At 39.0% G+C, this 19,082-nt stretch overlaps 1 protein-coding gene across 7 annotated transcripts in view; it reads left to right on the top strand.

The window, feature by feature from the left end:
- Positions 1-19,082, top strand: part of TJP2 (tight junction protein 2) — a 65,311-nt gene that overhangs the window by 33,969 nt on the left and 12,260 nt on the right. For 6 of the 7 annotated variants that reach the window (XM_040542302.1, XM_040542299.1, XM_040542300.1 and 3 more), the window contains 9 exons: positions 7,625-7,678; positions 9,691-9,815; positions 11,961-12,063; positions 12,808-13,381; positions 14,831-14,934; positions 15,090-15,243; positions 16,267-16,375; positions 16,472-16,611; positions 17,279-17,345. In XM_040542302.1, coding sequence (XP_040398236.1) covers positions 7,634-7,678; positions 9,691-9,815; positions 11,961-12,063; positions 12,808-13,381; positions 14,831-14,934; positions 15,090-15,243; positions 16,267-16,375; positions 16,472-16,611; positions 17,279-17,345 — 1,421 coding nt within the window. In that variant the 5' untranslated portion in view covers positions 7,625-7,633. Of the gene's footprint in view, positions 1-3,567; positions 3,655-7,624; positions 7,679-9,690; positions 9,816-11,960; positions 12,064-12,807; positions 13,382-14,830; positions 14,935-15,089; positions 15,244-16,266; positions 16,376-16,471; positions 16,612-17,278; positions 17,346-19,082 lie in introns of those variants that run through there. The other variant, XM_040542296.1, reaches the window with a different exon arrangement.

Here is a 19,082-nt window from a genome sequence, read left to right as displayed (position 1 = left end):
ATAAGGTCTCCCCAGAGCCTCCTCTTCTCCAGACTAAACAACCCCAGTTCCCTCAGCTGCTCCTCACAGGACTTGTGTTCCAGGCCCTTCACCAGCTTTGTAGCCCTTCTCTGGGCACGTTCCAGGGCCTCGATGTCCTTCTTGTAGTGAGGGGCCCAAAGCTGAACACAGTACTTGACGTGCAGCCTCACCAGAGCTGAGTAAAGGGGGATGATCACCTCCCTGGTCCTTCTGGCTACACTATTCCTGATACAGGCCAGGATGCCATTGGCCTTTTCTTGCCACCTGGGCACACTGCCGGCTCGTGTTCCTAGTAAAAAAAATCTGATAATATGGGATCAGTCTGCTTGTTACAAACAAATTACCTTTGCTATGTCCTGTTGCAAAGTATTTGTTTTTGTCAAGTAATCTGGGAAAAAGCAAAGCTATATCCAATGTATAGGCTTTAACTGATAAGGGGAAGATGAGACTGTTGCAGTGCTTCTTTCCACTTGAAAGAATTTTTCTTCTTCAAAGGATGTCATTCCAGTGCTGAGCTGTAGGTATACTTACTTGTACAGTAAGTGACAGGGCTTGTGTTTTCTTTTTTTTTTCTTTTTTAGCTCCTGCATCCTGATACATACCCATCTTGACACTAGCAGCCATCTTGATTTTACTCGAATGTGGGAGTAGGACTGATGTTCCTAAATACAGTGTGTCTTTTAACATGGAGTTATCCCTTATGTGTGTTTCTCTTTCATGACAATAGGGGGGAAAAAAAAAGGTTTTCTGCCTTGATGAAGAGCAATTTAGTGTTACTCCTAGTGGTTATCTTTTGCAAACCACCTTCTAACACTTCTCTTCCCTTAATCTGAGCTGTTCACTGTTCTGGAGACCCATTTTTTAAGTACAATCCGTTGCTCTTTTGGGAATTGCACTATTCCTACACAAAAAGTAGGAAATATTTCAATTAAGTGTTTTTTTTTTCTTTTTTTTTTCTTTTGTGAGATGTTGCCTTTATTATAAAGATCCACAGATAAATAATTTTTCTCATCCTCCTAGATCCTACACATACATCTGTATAATATGCAGATACTTAATGAAAACACTTAAGTTGGAGCCTTCTTACTTCAAAGTGGCTTGAGTACCCTTATTTACAACAGGGTGAAAGGCCTGGTGAAGGTGCAGTTCCTCTTCAGTCATTTTTCAGCGTGGTAATCCAGAACGCTTGATAGCTTCTGGATCCACTATTTGTGTTAACTGATTGTCTTTTCATAGTCAACTTTAATTAGCCTAGAACGCTACAGCCTACAAAATTCCTGCTGAAAGAGAGCACGTGTGAACCTTTATACCACAAACCGGTACAGAGCTTGCTTCTTTTTTTCACTAAGCCTCTACTGTCCGTTGAGGAAGTCTCATGGGGGTCCTCCAGAAGCTGAAGTGGATCAGAATCTTGGAATGCCCATAAATCTAGTGTAATCCAGTTCTGTATCATATAATTGCCTTGAAACAGGCAGGCAACATGTGGGCAGTTTCTCAATCCTTTGCTGCAGTCTACAGCCTTTGGGGCCAGGAATGCTGCTGACATCTTGAAACAGCTATGGCATATTTCCACTCAGCTGCTCATGTCATTGACTGGAAAAGCCTCTATTGCCAGAACATCGTGACATTCTGAGGTTACTCTGCAGTTTTCTTGAAGTTCTGCCTCTCTTCTCAGAGTCCCGGTTTCTAGAACAGATCATCATGGTTAGTTTTTAATTTATTCTCCCCACACGAATCACAAATGCTTTATTGTCTCGATAAACTCTGGATAGACAAAGAACCAAGGTGTGGTTCACTGCTTGGTGTTCAGCTTTTCTTCAAAGGGAGCTTCAATTTCTAACGTTTGTAGATAATTGGGAAATGGATATGAATGTCAAAGGCTTGTAATTACAACTGTAATCTTGGGCTGTGTGTGAAATTAGGCTTTAGATAGTTTCCATTAGTCTTTGCAAAGAGTCAGGCAGGTAAAGTCAAAAGACAGTGGTGGTTGTACCATTAAAAGTAGGTACCATGGATCTACTGGGACAGTGATTTAAAAAGAAAAAAAAAAATCCTCCATGCCTCCTCCACCTGCTCCACCGGGGGCTCCTCCACGGGCTGCAGCGTGGAGATCTGCTCCATGTGGGACCCATGGGCTGCAGGGGGACAGCCTGCTCCACCAGGGGCCTCTCCACAGGCCGCAGGGGAACTGCTCTGGAACCTAGAAGGTCTCCTGCCTCTCCTTCTGCACTGTCTGCAGGTGCCTGCAGAGCTGCTTCTCACTCCTCTCTCTTCCAGCTGCTGTTGCACAGCAGGTTTTCTTCTCCCCCTTTCTTAAATCTGCTCTCACAGAAGCGCAAACAACATCACTTACTGGCTGGCTCTGGCCAGTGGCAGGTCCCTTTGGGGCCAGCTGAAACTGGCCCTTATCTGACATGGGGCAGCTGCTGGATTCTTCTCACAAAGGCCACCCCTGGATCCCCCCGCTACCTAAGCCTTACCACGTGAATGCAATACAGCGATGATCTCAACTATTTCCACCAAGCTCCCGGGACAGTATTCCATCAGCACACTTGCTCCAGAGCCAGGGGTCCGCAGCCAAAGGCCGGTGTCAGTGCACTTCCCTGAATAGTGTTTGCCCTCGATAGCTGAGTGCTTGGGTACAAAGATCTGCACACTCCAGTTCTGCTGGCTTGCTGAAAGTGCAAGAGGTCAATGGGGTCACAGTTGAAATGCCAGAAGTTGAATTCGGTTTTTTAATGGAAGAACCTTAAACTCCACATTTTCCACTGTTGTCCATCTTCAGCAGTTAAAACTCCTCTGCTCTTGAAAAAATGTGGTCTGTGGATGGGGTTTTTGCAGGGAGAAGTGTTGTGCACTTGGCATGGCTTCCTGTCTGTTTCACATTTTAAATTGCTTGCTCTGTGCCTTCTTGCTTTCTGGAGCCGTGTCACCAGTCTTGCCAATGTTTAAATGTAATTTTACATGTCCAGATGAAGGGATTACTCGCACATTTACACTTATTTCTGCATAAGGACTTCCAGACTCAGCAGTTGAAGTGTTAAGAATTGATAGAGGCTGATAAACACAGTTTAAAATACCCTTCACTCCATTAACTTGAGTAATTTTTACTATGAAATGCTATAGTCAGAATATAAACTTGCGGGTAATCTGCATTGTGCTTCTCCACACGTCTTTCTTGAAATTGCAAGTACCCCATTTCTTTAAAGTTTCAGATTGGTTTGGGGGGGAGAAGGGGGAGGGCAATATGTGCTTACAAGAAGAATATCTTGCTAACTATTGATCTGTTTCTGACACTTAAAATAGTAATGACTTTTATTATTTTTAAACATAAGGATATGCTCCTGGGTTTCTCTGGGGCCTCTGAAAGTGAGAGTTAGTGAAACTCCGAGCAGATTTCCCTGCTGTGTTTTTGATGTGTTTCTGTGTGAAACGGGCAGCAGGATTTGTTTGAGTATGTAGGCCACTATTGTATTAGAATTACATAACCGCGTTGAGTGGTAGAAACAGATGAAAAGACCGAGATGCACGGCGTCCCCTAACAGATTATATCCTGCAACAATGAAGACGGCTCAAGCTCTGCAGAGAATGTGGTTACATGCAGTCAAAAAGTTGAGGATTTTAAGGGGGCACGTGAGTTGCTTTTTGTTACATCTTGCTCCAGGTCTTTCCTCCCTCCCCCCCACCCCCCAGTGCCTTGCTCCTTCCCCCTCCAACTCACTTTCATAGCCAGATGACTGCAGTGGCAGGTCTTCTGGTGGTGTTTTTCTTTCACTGTGAAAGAAGCTGGCTTGGGTCATCTCTCAGCAGCAAGGAGTTGCATAAATAAATCTCTGACGACTGTCAGTGGGAGTTGCAACAGCTGCCTGTTCGTAGCACACGGGTGATTTTAGCACTTTGCATTGTTTCCTGCCAGAGATTCAGTTAAGCGGTCTGTTCTGGGCACATAGAAAGTACCTATCATTTGGGTATAGGAGTATTAGGCAGATTTAAGCAAATCCTGAGCACAGTGTTCTTATTAGAAGTGGACTGACTTTAGTCACTAATGAATACAGACAAGCTAATTGCAGTAATTTATGTTTGCTGCAGCTAGCTGCTATCTGTGTGAAACCTTGCAAAGCAGTTACTGTTGGTAATTGGAGGTGGGATCCTTACTGTTTAGCCTGTCTTTCTCTCACCAGTGTTTTGATGCGCAATCTTGCAGTGAAATGGCAATGCTACAAGGGATATCCAGGCTGCTCAGGATACCTTTGTGTTTCCCTACTGATGAAGTGTGAAGAAATTGGCAAGGGTGTGGGGGTTTTTGTAACCCACCACTTGGTGCCTTCAGAGGAGAGTCATTATTAGATGTGGAATAACAGGAATTTTGTTACTGTGGCGGAGACTTTAATTGTAGTTTTGATGAAGTCCTCAACTGGTGATTTATAACATGTCTCTCCCTCCCTCTCAATCTTCTCCATTAATCTGTCAGTATGGGTTAGTATCGTGGCAATGGCAAGCAGCAGTACTTTTTATGATGTTAAAGAGATTATTGCTTAGAGATTTGGGGGAGTACAGATGTGTTTTGTGCCTTACGGGCTTCCAAGGTGACCACTCAGTTCTCTGAACTGTGTTACATAGCCTGCATAACTTTATCAGTATGGCAGAGCTGGCCCTGTTGTCTTGGTAATTATGTTGCACAAAATCAGCTTGCAAGTACATCCTGTACTTTCCTTCGCTAATATAGCACACAGCAACTGGGAGGCAGTTTCCCGAGGAGCAGTTTCTAAAAATGTATTACTTACAAATTACAAAGTGAATTATTTAATTGGCTTTTGTTTGATGCTTACTAACAGCTCCAAGCCAAAAATACACCCCCTCCCCCAGATTTGCAAAGGAAGTACTTGAAGACCATAAGTGATACTCTGAGGAACTCCTTCAAGGTACAGATGCGTGATGCTGTCGGCTCAACATCTTGCAGGTTCTTAATCGTAGAGGCAGTAGTTTCCTTTCCTTTCTTTTACTTGTTTTTGTTTCCAGATACTGCAAGACTTGCTTGTCAGACCAAAATAAACTTAAGTACATTAGGTTACAATGCTTTGACTTACTACACAATGAATCTCTTCCATTGTGTAGAAGGTTCTACTTGTGCCACTACGGATGGGAGGTATCATGTTCTTGAAGGAAATTCCTGTCAGCTTAGCCATTTCATACCTATAAATCCATTTTCCAGTATCTTTACTATGCTTTCCTCAGTCCCTTTGCTGCACTGTTGTACTGAATAAGCAGTCATTTCTCTCAGAGTGTCCTTTAGCAGATGGAATATCAAAGACCTGATGTTAGAGTTGCTGGAAGAGCAGGGTGAGGGTGCTGCTCTCCACCCTTAAGGGCAGCAAGTTCTTGCCTGTTGCACCCTGTTTTGTCTGCGCAGAGCTGGTCTCAGTGTGTTGGGTTGGTACGTAGTGTCGGTAAGGTCCGCAGGCAGAGCAAATTGAATACAAGTGAAGTTCTTGTCACACCTGTAAGTTGTTTTGGGCTTGTGTACAGTAAGAAGGATGGAAAAGATTTTGCATCTAACCCGCATCTGCAAAATTTGAACCCAGATGCTTGTCCTTTAAATTTTACCCATCATTTGATCCTTTCATTTCTAAAATTCTCTTCAGTGAAGCCAACTGGAATTTAAATGACACTGAGGCCTTTCTTTAGATCAGACTTTTTCTGCAAAGCTTAAAAATACTATATAGAAAAGTAGGACAGTAATGGTGTAACCAAGGGTCACTAGTAGGCAAACTATCCATTTTCATACATGCAAAACAGGCAATCCAAGTCACTTCTATTTATCACAGTGGCTCAGAATAAGCATGTAGTTAAGGAGGAATTTATTAATTTATTTTTACCTTATTTTTATTTTACCATAGACATCCTCTATGTAAGGGAATGTATGTAGTGAGACAGTTCAGTGTCAGCTAGCTGAAGGGTCAGATATGTCAGCTGCTAACATGGAAATATCAGAGGAAATAATTTCACCATGTGCTTCAGCAAACAGAGTAATTAACATATCCATGGACATGTATGTTTTAATAAGTTGTAAATGCCACTCATTCTTACCTGTTCTAGACAAGTAGAAGTTTAGAAATACTTACTTGTGTCAATTTTAATACGACATCCTCTCTTAACAGCCATGTGAAATGTGATTTTAATTATACCTGAAGGGTCCTAGAAACTGCAAAGTGTTGTCCATTTTCTGGGCGAAAAGTATTGATGCATATTTAACATCATTCAGTGTTGTTAACTTGCTGATAAGAATGCTGAATATTTTACATTTTCCTTCAGGAACTCTAAGCAGGACTTACACTGATATTTGGTTTTTAATGTGGTGACCGTGCAATGGAAAACATAAACTTCATTCTGCTTTGGAGTGCTCAAAATCCATTGGGAGAATACTTTGTGGTGTTCCTTGCATTTGATAAATGGCTTCCATGGCTTGTTAAATAGTTGCTGACTGCCAGGAAACAGTTACTCTTGAAAAATAAGGGATTCTTTAAAACAGAGGCATACTCTTCTTGTGTCACATCTCTTATCTGTTTTTGTTTGGTTGGTTGGTTTGTTTGCTTTTTTTTCTTTGGAGTTTAGCTGCCAGTAATCCCTTTAAAGCCTTTATAAAGGCCATTAAGTCAAAAGCAAGCTTCTGTCTGAACTTCTGCTTCCTGACAAAACTCTTACCTTATCAAGAAAGATGTCCTCTTTCAGCAGTAAAAACACATAAATCTATGGCTTGAGTATATGCATGCACATACTCATGCAGTGCTTGGATTTTTCTACTGCAAAAGTGTGCTTTGCTTTGTGAAAGTTTTCAGTGTCAAATACAGTGGTTCCTTTTTTCTCCTGGTTTAAAGGCCAGAAGCTGGCTATGTACTTACTGTATGATGAATCACAGCTGGGTGATTATTCTGTATTGTATTTTAAGCTGTGATGTTGGAAAGATTTCAGGTTATATCATGTAAGATAAACTGGTCAGTTCTGGATCAGTTTTAACTGGAAACGTGGGAGGGGGAAAAAAAAGGATTTTTGAGAAGTGTCATAGAAATGGATATACCAGTGCTATATAGTGATAAATGTTTTTTGTAAAACCGAATTTCAGAAGGGGAATTAAAATATTTAATTGTGTAATTTGGGGTGGATTTAGCATTTGTTAAATCCACATGTACTAAAAGGAAAAGATCCGAAGGCTTATTGGTTTTGAAGATCCCAGTTTCAATTGCTGAATGGTATACTGGTATGGACAGGTCTTCGTTAGGGAGTTCGTGTTATTTAAATCTGGACTATATAATGCTAGTGTGATCTGAATGAATTGCTTATGCTGAATGAAACGCTTCCAGAAAATGAGGATGAACTGTTAAACCAGTGAAATTTGAAGACAGTCTACCAACCTCAGTCTATTAACATTTTTTTCCATTTTAAAATAAATAATCATTAAATACATGCACTTCATACTAACTCTACCAAATGCTTAGAATATATATATTTATTTTTATTATATTTATATCTGTGTTTTAATGGGGTATTTCACAGTTTAGATTGTTGTGTGCTTTGTGTTTTGCTAATTGGTTTCTGTGTGCAACAGGCCCCAGGCATGGAAGAGCTGATATGGGAACAGTACACTGTGACCTTACAAAAGGTGAGCGCCTGTTATATTTTTGGTTTTCAAATATTCAATTACTGCAGTAGTCTAATTATGTTTTACTATAAATGTCATTATCATATATGAGTCAAGAATATAATTAATGTCTTGTGTAAATCAGATATCTTTTCTATTTTAAAGCGTAATTGCTAGTTACTCATACTATAACGTGACTCTTTAATGTTAAGAGTAAATTAAATTAACCGTTTAAGTGCTACACTTGCTTTTATTTCATGTTGGTTATGACAGTCTAATATACCACATGCCAGCCACATAGCTAAATTCATCAATGAATAACCTTAAAAACAAAGCAGATGGCTTTATCAAGCAGTTGTGTTTAATGTCCAAGCTTTATAATTATCACTAAACACATTTTCTCTGATTTGTTCATATATTGCATATCTAGCAGTATAGAATCTAGTGGAAAATTACTCTTATCTAAATTTCTAAAATATGTGGGCTACAGATGCCACCTTAACAGTTACATTAAGAAAAGATGAATTTATACTCAATGTATACTAAGTCCTTTTGAGTTAAAGAAAGTACATCTCTTGCTTCTGAGTTCTGTCATGGCTAGGCCACCATAACACAATACAGGATGTGTCCTTCAGCAGCAGTGGTGGTCTTCCCAACTGTTTTGATGATCTGGGTTCGATGAGTAGGTTTTCCTGTGCTGTTAACATTTTTTATGCATTCTGCAATGAAATCACCTTGATGACCACGGCCTGAGGTAAAACAGTCATCTTGCCTACAGAACGTGTCTTATGTGCTGAGATTTTCAGGAAAAATTGTTTTTCATTTTGCAGAGGTAGACAGGAGAAAACACTGCAGAAGGAGACCTTAGTTGTTGTAATTTCAAACTTTTCAGATCTTGAATAACCTGTAAACTACTTCTTTGCTTCAGAGATAACCCTTTGCCACTTACGCAGTATGAGCCGATTGGACTTGCTCTGTCAAGTCCAACTCAACTACCGATGAGTTCTACCATTATTTTTAATTCTATATTGCTTTGGCTTGAAGTGTCAGTCTGCTTCCTGTAAAACTAAGGTGCAGCAAGTGTGAAGCATTGCTTTTTTACCTTCTCAAATAAATACCCACTTAATATTGAAATTAGTGGAGCACAAGCTAGCATGTGATGACATAAACATGCTGAGTTGTAGGAAAAGTGCTATTTTAACCTGGAGTATTAATTCATCTGTAAGTTAAAAACATTTTTTAAGTGTTAAATGTGGCATAATTTGTGCTTTTGTTTTTGTTTTGTTTTTAGTGATAGAAGGTCTATATTGAATAGGTAATAACATTAAATCTGTGTTTAAAAAAATGCAGTTTTGTGGACACCTTTTCTGCAGTTCTGTTGTACTAACACTTAAGGTCTAGTGTTACAGGCATGCTTCCTTCACATGTACTTCCTTAATGTTATGAATGCAAAACATAAGAGTTCATAGATCTGACATTTCTGTGAAGGCAGGTTGCACATGAATTACATATTTAAAATGCTTGATTGTGAGAGAGGATAATTACAGACCATTCACAAGTTCACTGCTTGCTTTTTGTAGCCAGCCATGATCTTGATTATACTGACAGAGGAGTAAGTAGTTATTAAAGACTAGATAGCAGTTGTAATGAAGGCAAGACACTGAATATGCTTCTCTGGTTTCCCCAAGCATCACAAACACAAAAGAGTCATATATCTAACAATAAATTTGGCATGAATAACCAGTGGGAGGATGTAGCAAAATGTAGGTTAAGTTAGTGAGAACTTTGCTTAATTGCTAACCATCACAAGGCTGTAGATTTAGGTTTTGGAACACAAGAACATGTCTTCTTGCTACATAAATCCATTATTTTTTAAATCTAGAGGTATTGCATATTTCTGCAACTCAGCATGTAACTATCATATTTCAAATACTGTCTAGGTAGAATGCCATCACAGAACATTCATGCTGCTCTTCTTTCTCTATATCAAAATGCCTTCTGTTGGAATTGAATTTTGTTGTTTGTTTTCAAAGGATTCAAAACGAGGATTTGGGATTGCGGTTTCTGGTGGCAGAGATAACCCACATTTTGAAAATGGTGAAACCTCGATAGTCATTTCAGATGTTCTCCCAGGTGGCCCAGCAGATGGATTACTTCAGTAAGCAATTTCTTTTTTGTCTGTCTGACGTATTTTGAGGGTCATGGCTGTAGAGTACGTAAAACCTTCATCGGGCTTGGTTGACATCCTGCTGATTTAACCCAATTGAGATGTGATAATTTCTTGAAGACCTAGATGTCTGTTTTAAATGAGAGAAAAAAAAAAAAAAGAAAAAAAAAGCCATGGGGGTGTTTCTTTGCTATTTTTAAGCAAATAAATTTCAGTGGTGTTGAAAAGCTTTTGTAGTCAGCTCTGTCTTTCTTAAGATTGTATATCTTCTAAATGAACTGTAGAAATACTTAGCATCTCAAAACATTCTTCCTGTTGTTCCTCCAGGAAACATATTTATTGGTCAGTCATTACTTTTCAAGAGAATGGCGTTAAGTTGGATAGAGAGCCCAACAGTAGGTCTCAACCTTTATCGTGTTGGGCATGATAATGGTGCAGGGAAGAGAAACAGAAGCCTTTGCTAAATGTTTATTTTATAGTTGGAATAAACAAATACGAAAATGCAGGTTATAGGTAGTCCTTCTGATAGTGCATTCATTGGTGAGGCAACATCTATCACAGACAAGTATTTTGAAATCTGTAGGCTGAGATGAACAATTTCTAGTCCTCTGCTGATCAGTTTTTCATCCTGGAATACCTTGATAAGGAGTAGACAGTTTGGAAGAATGATGAAATTCCACAGTAATAGTAACTCAAAAGTGTGGGTGCGTTGTGGCCATTTAGCCAAACATAAATTTGGCGTGGTAATGAAAAGACTGACTGAGTAGTTAATGAAGGACTAGATAAGAGATGTGTTGCAGAGCATGTAACAAACCATTCTCAACATAAGCGTGCAAAACCTTCATCTAAAACAGTGACTCCTATACAATACCATGATAATAAATATTGATCCATAATCATCTATGACTGGGGAATAAAATCATGTCCGCAAATTATGTATGATCGTAAGTAAATCGGTGATGACAAGGCAATGCTAAGCAATTTGTGGACATGCAGACAGAACACATTCTAAAGAAAACTGAAGGTTAAGCTGTTCCTCCGGCAAACTTCAGGAATGTAGGCCCAACCTTCAAGGTGTGGGGTATTACAGCCCTGCAAGCCTTGCTAGAGTAGAGTGAACCCGCATGTGGGCTCTCCATGTAGTGTTGTAACATTATTTAGTGTTATATTTGGGTACACAGACTGTGAAGAGAGCTATTTTAACTTGTATAATGTGCAGATTAAACTGATATTGGAATATAGTGTTCTGGAATACTTTTCCAGTAAGAGGAATTGGAAGGTTATGAAAAGAGGCACAAAAATCAGGAGTTAGAGAAAATGCCTTACAGAGAGAGGCTTAAAATAAGTAATCTTCTTATTTAAAAAGAAGATTGTGATGTGACTTGATTACAGTTAAGAGAAAATAATGGGTACTAAAGATTTCTCTTACCTAGCAGAAAAAGGCACAGTAGCCAGTGTTTGTTCGGACTAATGCTTTAACTGCAAGGTTAGTAACTGAGTTATCACCAAAACAAACTAATATGAGGAGTGGTGGATTTTTTTTTTTTTTTTAGTTTCCTCTACTTTGGGGGCAGAAATCCTTTTGGGAAGAAACATTTTTTTGTAATTTATCATGTATTATGGGTTTGTCTCTTAGTGGTGGCTAAGTCTTTCTTAATGGTCTATTAGACATGCAGGAGGTTGGAATAGATGAACCTGTAATCTCTTTTGGTCTGTGTGGTTTGGTGGTTTTTTGTGTTTGTTGTTTGTTTGGGTGGGGCTTTTTTGTTTGTTTGTTTTTTAGGTTTTTGTTTCTCTGTTTATTTCATTTTGCTTTGGGGGAGTTTGGTTTTGTTTTGACCAATCATGTTCTTCCAGTGTAGATGGGGCCTGAATACCAGTCTTTCAGAAGAGTGTGCTGTGTGCTACAGTGGTACTTTGTAGAGATTTGTCTGAATACTATGGTGTGCAGCAATTTGAAGCTCTCTTGAAATCCTTATGCTGCTGTGAAAAATACTACCTAAAGTGAATGAAATCCTTTGGTCTGTCTTCACCCCCATCCCTGAGAAAAAAAAATAAAGTTGCATTTTGCTGTTTTCATGAAAGCCTCTCTTAAATACCTTTATTTTTTCTTTTTTCTTCTCTCCCCTCTTTCAGAGAAAATGACCGGGTGGTCATAGTTAATGGGACCCCAATGGAAAATGTTCCACATTCTTTTGCAGTCCAACAGCTTAGGAAAAGTGGAAAAGTGGCCACCATTGTAAGTAAAATACAAATGTATTCACTGTACAGTGGTATGTACCTGTGTAACCAACCAAGATTTTGGTTTTCTTCTATGAAATGGATTATAAATGCATAAAGCAAAGCATTTGCCCAATAGAACATACAGAGTAAATAAACTAAAGCGAAGACATACTTCATACAGGTGAAGCAAATGGAAGTTAAATTACAGCATCACAAAGTTATCTTGTTGAAAAACTGAGAATAAAATTTGTCTTCAATTTTTAATTTTACTGAATGATGAGTGGTAGTTGAAAAAAATGAAATTATTTGAGTAAAATTATGTCCAGCATACACAAACTTTGTCCAAGAATTTGCTGTCCAGACTGGCTTTCTCTGAGAGATGCATCTACATCTCTTTTGGAGGGGGCTGTTACATTTTTAGAAGTCATCTAGAGAAAGAAAAAACATCCGTAGTGTACCTGTTGCAGAGGTAAAATCACATGGTTGCTGATCTGTTTTTTTTATTTTTTTTTAATTCTCCTACTATTATTATTCTCCTAGTTAGTAAGTATTTCTTCTGTACATCTAAATAATCTCATCTACTGGTTGTTCTGTAAATAAACTGGTTTCCAGTGTGATAAGTACACTCCTGCAGTGATTCAGGGTTTTCAGGTTCTCTGTTTTTCCCCATCTCTATTTGAAGTGTGAAGAATTTGTCAAATGTCACATTCTGACCATTGGAGGTTTTTTTTTTTGGTTTGTTTCATTCTGCCTTGAACAGGTAGTGAAAAGACCACGGAAAGTGCAGGCTGCTGCTTCGAGGAGAAGCCCCTCCCTTGACTATGAGGACAGAGCTTTAGATGTAATGGATGACCATGCAGAATTTGATGGCAAAAGTGCTCGAAGTGGCTACAGTGAAAGAAGCTGGCGTAGTGGCAGTGGAGGGCGCAGTCAAAGCTGGGGAAACAGCCTGGATCAGAGCTATAGAGATGATGAAGACAGAGGGCGCAACAAAAGCAGAGACCATAGTAGGGAATACAGCCGTGATCGCAGTCGTGGTAGGAGTGTTGACAGGAGCTTGGATCGAGACTATGGAAGAGATCGGAGCAGGGGAAGGAGCATCGACAGAGATGGTGGCTATGAACGGGACTACAGAGGAGACTACAGCCCACCCAGTTACAGTCATGGATCTCAACCTGATCCTAGATATGCGAGGGAGGTGAGGAGCCGAAGTAGAGACAGGCTTCATTCCCGTAGTCCTTCGCCTGAAATGCACCATCAACATGAGTACCTAGGACCGCAGGATCAGAATGGACCGATCAGTGTTCTGTTAACAAAAGGCAAACACAGTGAAGGTAGGTACAGCAGGGGAAGAGAGGAATTGGCTTTTAATGCAGCGTGTTATTTTGCTGGGGGCAGGGATGGCACTGAATATAAATGTTGGCCTTTTTCACTGGTTGCTTAAGTTGTTCTTTCATTTTCCGTGACTGGTTTTGGGTGCTTTTTTTTTCCCAGAACTGTGGACTTCACCTTTGAACAACAAACTGCTCACCCACATAATTTCAGTATTTTCGAGCCTCTGTGTCCTTTGGTTTTCCATTTTCTCCTCCCTATTCTTCTGAATATGGTGAGAAACATGGATCTGATCATGATTCAGATTACACTTGGCACATCTACAAAAGGGGTAATTGTAAAGGGTGAAGAGTAGACTCTGCTTTTAATAGAGCATTTAATTTAATTATACTGAAGGGAAGAAGTGGTTCCAAGGATTGTTTGTTTCTGAATGCTTCAGAATGTAATTAATGGTTACTGAAATAGCAACAACTGAAACAGCCTTTCCTTGCTGAGTGTTGGAGTGTGTAGATGGTGGCCAAAAGTGTGATCTTATAATGTGCTGTGAAAGAAAGACTGTTGTGCTGCAAAGCATATCTGAGATTAGGTTGTTCCACCTTTTCTGTTTTTTCTGAGTGTTGGTGCTGCTGTTTTTCTTTTTTTTATATACCTTTAAAATGTGCCTGTTGTGATTTGGAAGAATTTTCTGCTGGTGTAATCTTTGTACGCAGGAGCTAATCTCTTTTTTTTTAATCAACTCTGGCAAGGATGCTTGTCCCTCCTTCTTGTTCTTCCCCTGCACAGAATGTTTAAAATTGCAAAGATAATGCAGATAAGTATACAAATAAGGAGAAATTTAAAATGTCTTTATTAAAAAGTTCAACATGTAGCCAGTATTTCTGTAATAATTTCTACCATTCATATGGATACTCTGCAGATTCTCTCAAACATGGTGACTTTTTTTTTCAAGTAGGTGACTGTGTTTCTGTCCTTTAATGCTCTAGGGCATGCTTGTTTTAAAACCAATGTTATCTTTCTTTTTTCCGTTTGCCTGAAACAACTGTGACATGTTATTGAGTTGTTACAGATAGGAGAGGGTCTGCATGAAACAACTGGTAAAAGAACCAGGTCTTCTTTTAGCACTTTCTGACTCTTTACCATGCCTTTCTACACCATAGAAAATATGATATGGAGAGAATCTAGTCTAGTGTGTTTATGAGCACCTCTGCAACAAAGGCATTGTTTTGCTGTTGACTGTGTAGGCTAATCATCTGTGTGTGATTGTTTCTGGGCTGCTGATTTTTTGTACAATGGTGACAGTGCTGAAATGGGAAAAAGCCTGAGGTTAAGTAGGTTTAATGGGTCCCCATTTTCATTTCTCTTGGTATAATACTGCATGTACATAGTGTTGTTTTGAGAAATGCATTCTTGCTCATCATCTAAGCTACAGCGGGTTATTTCCCTGATTCTAGAATATGGTCTTCGGCTTGGAAGTCAGATCTTCATAAAAGAAATGACCAGTACTGGCCTAGCAACAAAAGATGGCAACCTTCATGAAGGGGATATCATTCTTAAGGTACATTCTGGTTAAACTGCTAGCTATGTTGAAGCTATTTGTTAAAACGGCTTCTCTGGATTATGTCATGTTATAGTCAAGTTCACTATCAAACTTCAGTGCAATATGGACTTTTTTGTTTACTTGTAGTGTTATTGTTGCCTTTTTATGTCCAGATCAATGGTACAGTGACAGAGAACATGTCTTTATCTGATGCCCGAAAATTGATTGAGAAGTCACGGGGAAAGCTACAGCTGGTTGTCCTCAGGGACAGAAAGCAAACACTGCTCAACATTCCTTCATTGAACGACAGCGACTCAGAAATGGATGGTGAGGTTTAATGGGGATAAAAAGTTCTTGTCTCTTTACAGGGATAAATTGGAGTCTAGTGTTTTTCTGTGATATAGTGACACGAGATTCTTAAAAAAAATAAATAAGTAAAATAATAAAAATAAAAAAACACTGAATGCATACACAACTAAATACTATCCAAATAAGCATCAAGCCAACTGCCTTTCAGGTGAAAGAAGAATTTTGTAGTAATCATACATTTTGCGTGGGAGCAGAGATAGAAGAAGCAATGGTGATCAGGCAAAATCAATCTTTGTTCTCATAACATTCAGATCAGCTGCTTTAATAAAAGGCTTTAGTTTTAGAACCAAATGGAATGGACTGGTCTCTCCTTCCAAGGGCATTAACATTCATTACAGCGTTCAATGGGAGGGAAAAATGGTCAGGACAAAAGAAAATTAAATCCCTTGGAGAACTGGTTTCCATTTCCAGGATCTGTTCCATACTAGTGATCTCTGACAATGCATGAGCTGTATCTCACAACATAATTGTGCTTTGGGAAGGCCTCAGGATGTTTGGGGGAGCAGGATATTATATTAAATAATGCAAGATACTTGTTTCTGTGATGTCAGCATACTCAGAACAACTCTTCAAAGGTTTTACTGTGATGACTGAGATACAGTTTGAATCTGAGGGCCATTTTTTTTCATGACTGAAAAGCAGTAACACAGATGGTTAATGTAGTCTTCTGTTTCTGTATCTCCAGAAGAGCTCAAATAAAAGTCTGTTAATGCTAGCTAATCAGGCTATTTTGTGGTCATAGCTGTTGTGTGGTGTGTCCATGTTTACCAAAAGTTGTGTGAAGTCTTCCTGAGGTATTTTCCAGGGGGAAGAAACACTAAAAAGCATACAGCATTTTTTGAATCCTAGACAAATCCAACTTGGAAAGGAAATGGTCTTGAAGTGTCAACTTACTTTATATTTGAAAGCTTTTGTAAATAAATGTGGTGATTATATGCACAGATAATATAAGCATTTCTTGTTTTGTTACTGTTTTTATAGATATTTCGGAAATAGAGTCAAACAGATCATTCTCCCCTCAAGATGACAGATTACATCATTCTGATGTAGATTCACATTCATCCAATGAAAAACTAAAAGAGAAACCAAAGTAAGAAGTGTTCTTTTCTAGTGTTTTGCGTATCAAGGAAATGCTTAAAATACATGCACTGATAACTGGTTTAACTGCATTTTTTTTCTCATTTAGTGCAAAAGATGATTCATCCAGTAGGATGTCCAGGATGGGAGCAATGCCTACACCATTTAAATCGACTGGTGACATTGCTACTGCTGCTGTCTCAGTTGTAGACACAAACAAAGAACCAAAGTATCAAGATGATGCAGCAGGTCAGAGTTGAAGTTTTCTTTCTTTTTCCTTTTTTTCTTCTTCATCTTTGTCTTCTTCTTCTTCTCCTTCATCTTTGTCTTCTCTTCCTCCTTCTTCTCCTTCTCCTTCACCTTTGCCTTCACTTTCATCATCTTCTCCTCCTTTTTCCCCTTTGTCTTCATGTTCTGACAGCAAAATTCTATTCTCTCAATCATATCCACGTGTTTAGTGTAGTTTTCATGTTAATCCCATCCTGGCACACAGAAGAGGTCTGTCTTTGCTTTGTGGTGCAGAGAAGGAAGGAACACCTGAGATTACTTGAAGGCAGTTGTCTATTAGAATTACAACCTCTAAAAGCAAGTACTCATCTAGAGCTTCTTCTGCTGTAGCCTGGTACCCTAAACAGCCAAGTGAAGCTATTTCTGAAGTCTGATCTGGATTGCCTGAGAGTTCTATATTCCTCCCTTGACCTATTTGTATTTTCAAGAATTAGAGGGGAAAAAAAAGGGGGGAAATGGATGGGTGGAAAGTAAATCAATTCTAGGGAAAAAAAAAAAAAAGCCTTACATTAAAATCTGTATTAATCTTTGGCATGGGGGACATTGATTGCTATCTGATCACTAAAAATTCCTGCTATAACTTGTTTTTAATAGCTTAATAACTTCCGTTGGCTTTTTTTATATACAGTGTCTCAACCCAAACCAGCTGCAAGAACAATTCTTAAACCCAGCCCTGAAGATGAAGCAATATATGGGTAAGGAGGCACTTGCTGTATTCTTTTGCACTCAGTGTTCTTCATTACCTGCACCCGTTTCTTGATTTGGACTTTTTTGCCCATTTGGAGTGATACCCTTCATAGTTTAATGCTGAGAAGAGATGATGTACCTTCTAACTGACAGTACTTGGGATGAACTTCATTTTAGAATTTTCTGTGTGGAAGGTATGGACTTGCCTTCTACTTGGAAGGCATACAAACACCCTGTGCTTTTGTGCTTGCAGAGGAACTGACAAAATGGTATATTTTTATTTTTCTCTACTTTGGACTTATTAGATAGCATAAGGAGTATTCTGTCCATTTGGGGGCTCTCTAGGCCAAGAAAGACATGGACATACTGGAGAGAGTCTACCTGTGGGCCATCAAGAGAGTCAGTGGCTTCAGCGTATGACATATGAGAAGGGACTAAGGGGGTAGGGGTTGTTAAGCCTGGAGAGGAGAAAACAGAAGGCAAAGTTGACTGTCTGCAACTACATAATGAATAGGTGTAGAAAAAACAGAACCAGACTCTTCTCAGAGGGACACAGTGGTAGAATGAAGAGCAACAGACCCAAGTTGGAACATTGGAAATTCTGGCTTGATATAACGGGGCAAACTTTTTATTATGAGGTGGTTAACCACTGGAACAGCTATCCCATGTATGTTGTGGTATCTCCACCACCAGAGATACTCAAAAGCTTATTTGACCAAGGCCCTGCACAACCTGCTTTGAGTAAAGGTCCATTCTAACCTGCGCAATGCAAAAAGAGAATTTTACACCTCTTCATTATTTTATACATGCACGAAAAACAACCCTCCTCTTTCTCCTAATACAAAAAGAATGTCCTCTATTTAATTTGGAAACAAGTCTATTGCAAGAGAAGGCCAAACATATATGTGTTTCTGTAAAAGCTGGAAACTTGTATACAGAAATTTACATTTCTGCACAAGCCTGTGCAGGCCATACTGCAGTTCTAATCTCTGCTCTAAATGAACAAAATATTACTCACAAGGGGTGTGCATATGTGATGGTTTTTAAAAGTGGGTAAATTCAATCTGGTACTGTTGATTCCATAAGAATTAAGATACTAAAAGTTATGCACTGTATTGATATGAAATCAACCTACATGTTTTCTTTGAGAGTTTCCAAATACTGAAATTAAAGGTAGAGGAATACTAGGATTGTAGGGGAAAACCTAAAGATTGTGCAGCTTGAAGATTTTTTCTCAAATAGATTCTCTTCTCAGATCTTTCCTGAGGTTGGACCTTGCATGTGTTGTCATTGATGTACAAATTAATCAAGTGATTATTTTGGTGAAGGGGAATTTATAATACAGGCTTAGGGTATTACTGAGAAAGGCTGACAGATAAGTACTATCCTCTGTGTTGGAAGGTCACTTAGGCACACAGCTTTTCTGACAGGAAAAACACTGAACCTATTTCAGTAACCTCTTCCTCTCTGCAATATGAAAGGTATGATTGTTAACACAGCAATAGAATATACTTGGAAGTATTTCTCTGTACAAGAAAACTTAAAGAGTTCCATGTAATCTAATAAATGTTAAACTGCAAAGAAAATAGGTGTAAATTTGTATGACATTTCTCAGATGCTTAGAGGAAAAAACTGTTTGTGATTACTCATAACTCAGGCTGTTTTCACAAACAAAACCAAAATAAACCCAAACAAACTAAGCTGCTCAGTTGAGAGAAGATGCAATAGGTTGGGAATGATCTCAG

The sequence above is a fragment of the Cygnus olor genome, chromosome Z, assembly GCF_009769625.2.
Source record: "Cygnus olor isolate bCygOlo1 chromosome Z, bCygOlo1.pri.v2, whole genome shotgun sequence".
Lineage (NCBI taxonomy): Eukaryota > Metazoa > Chordata > Aves > Anseriformes > Anatidae > Cygnus > Cygnus olor.
This window is presented reverse-complemented; position numbering and strand designations above follow the sequence as displayed.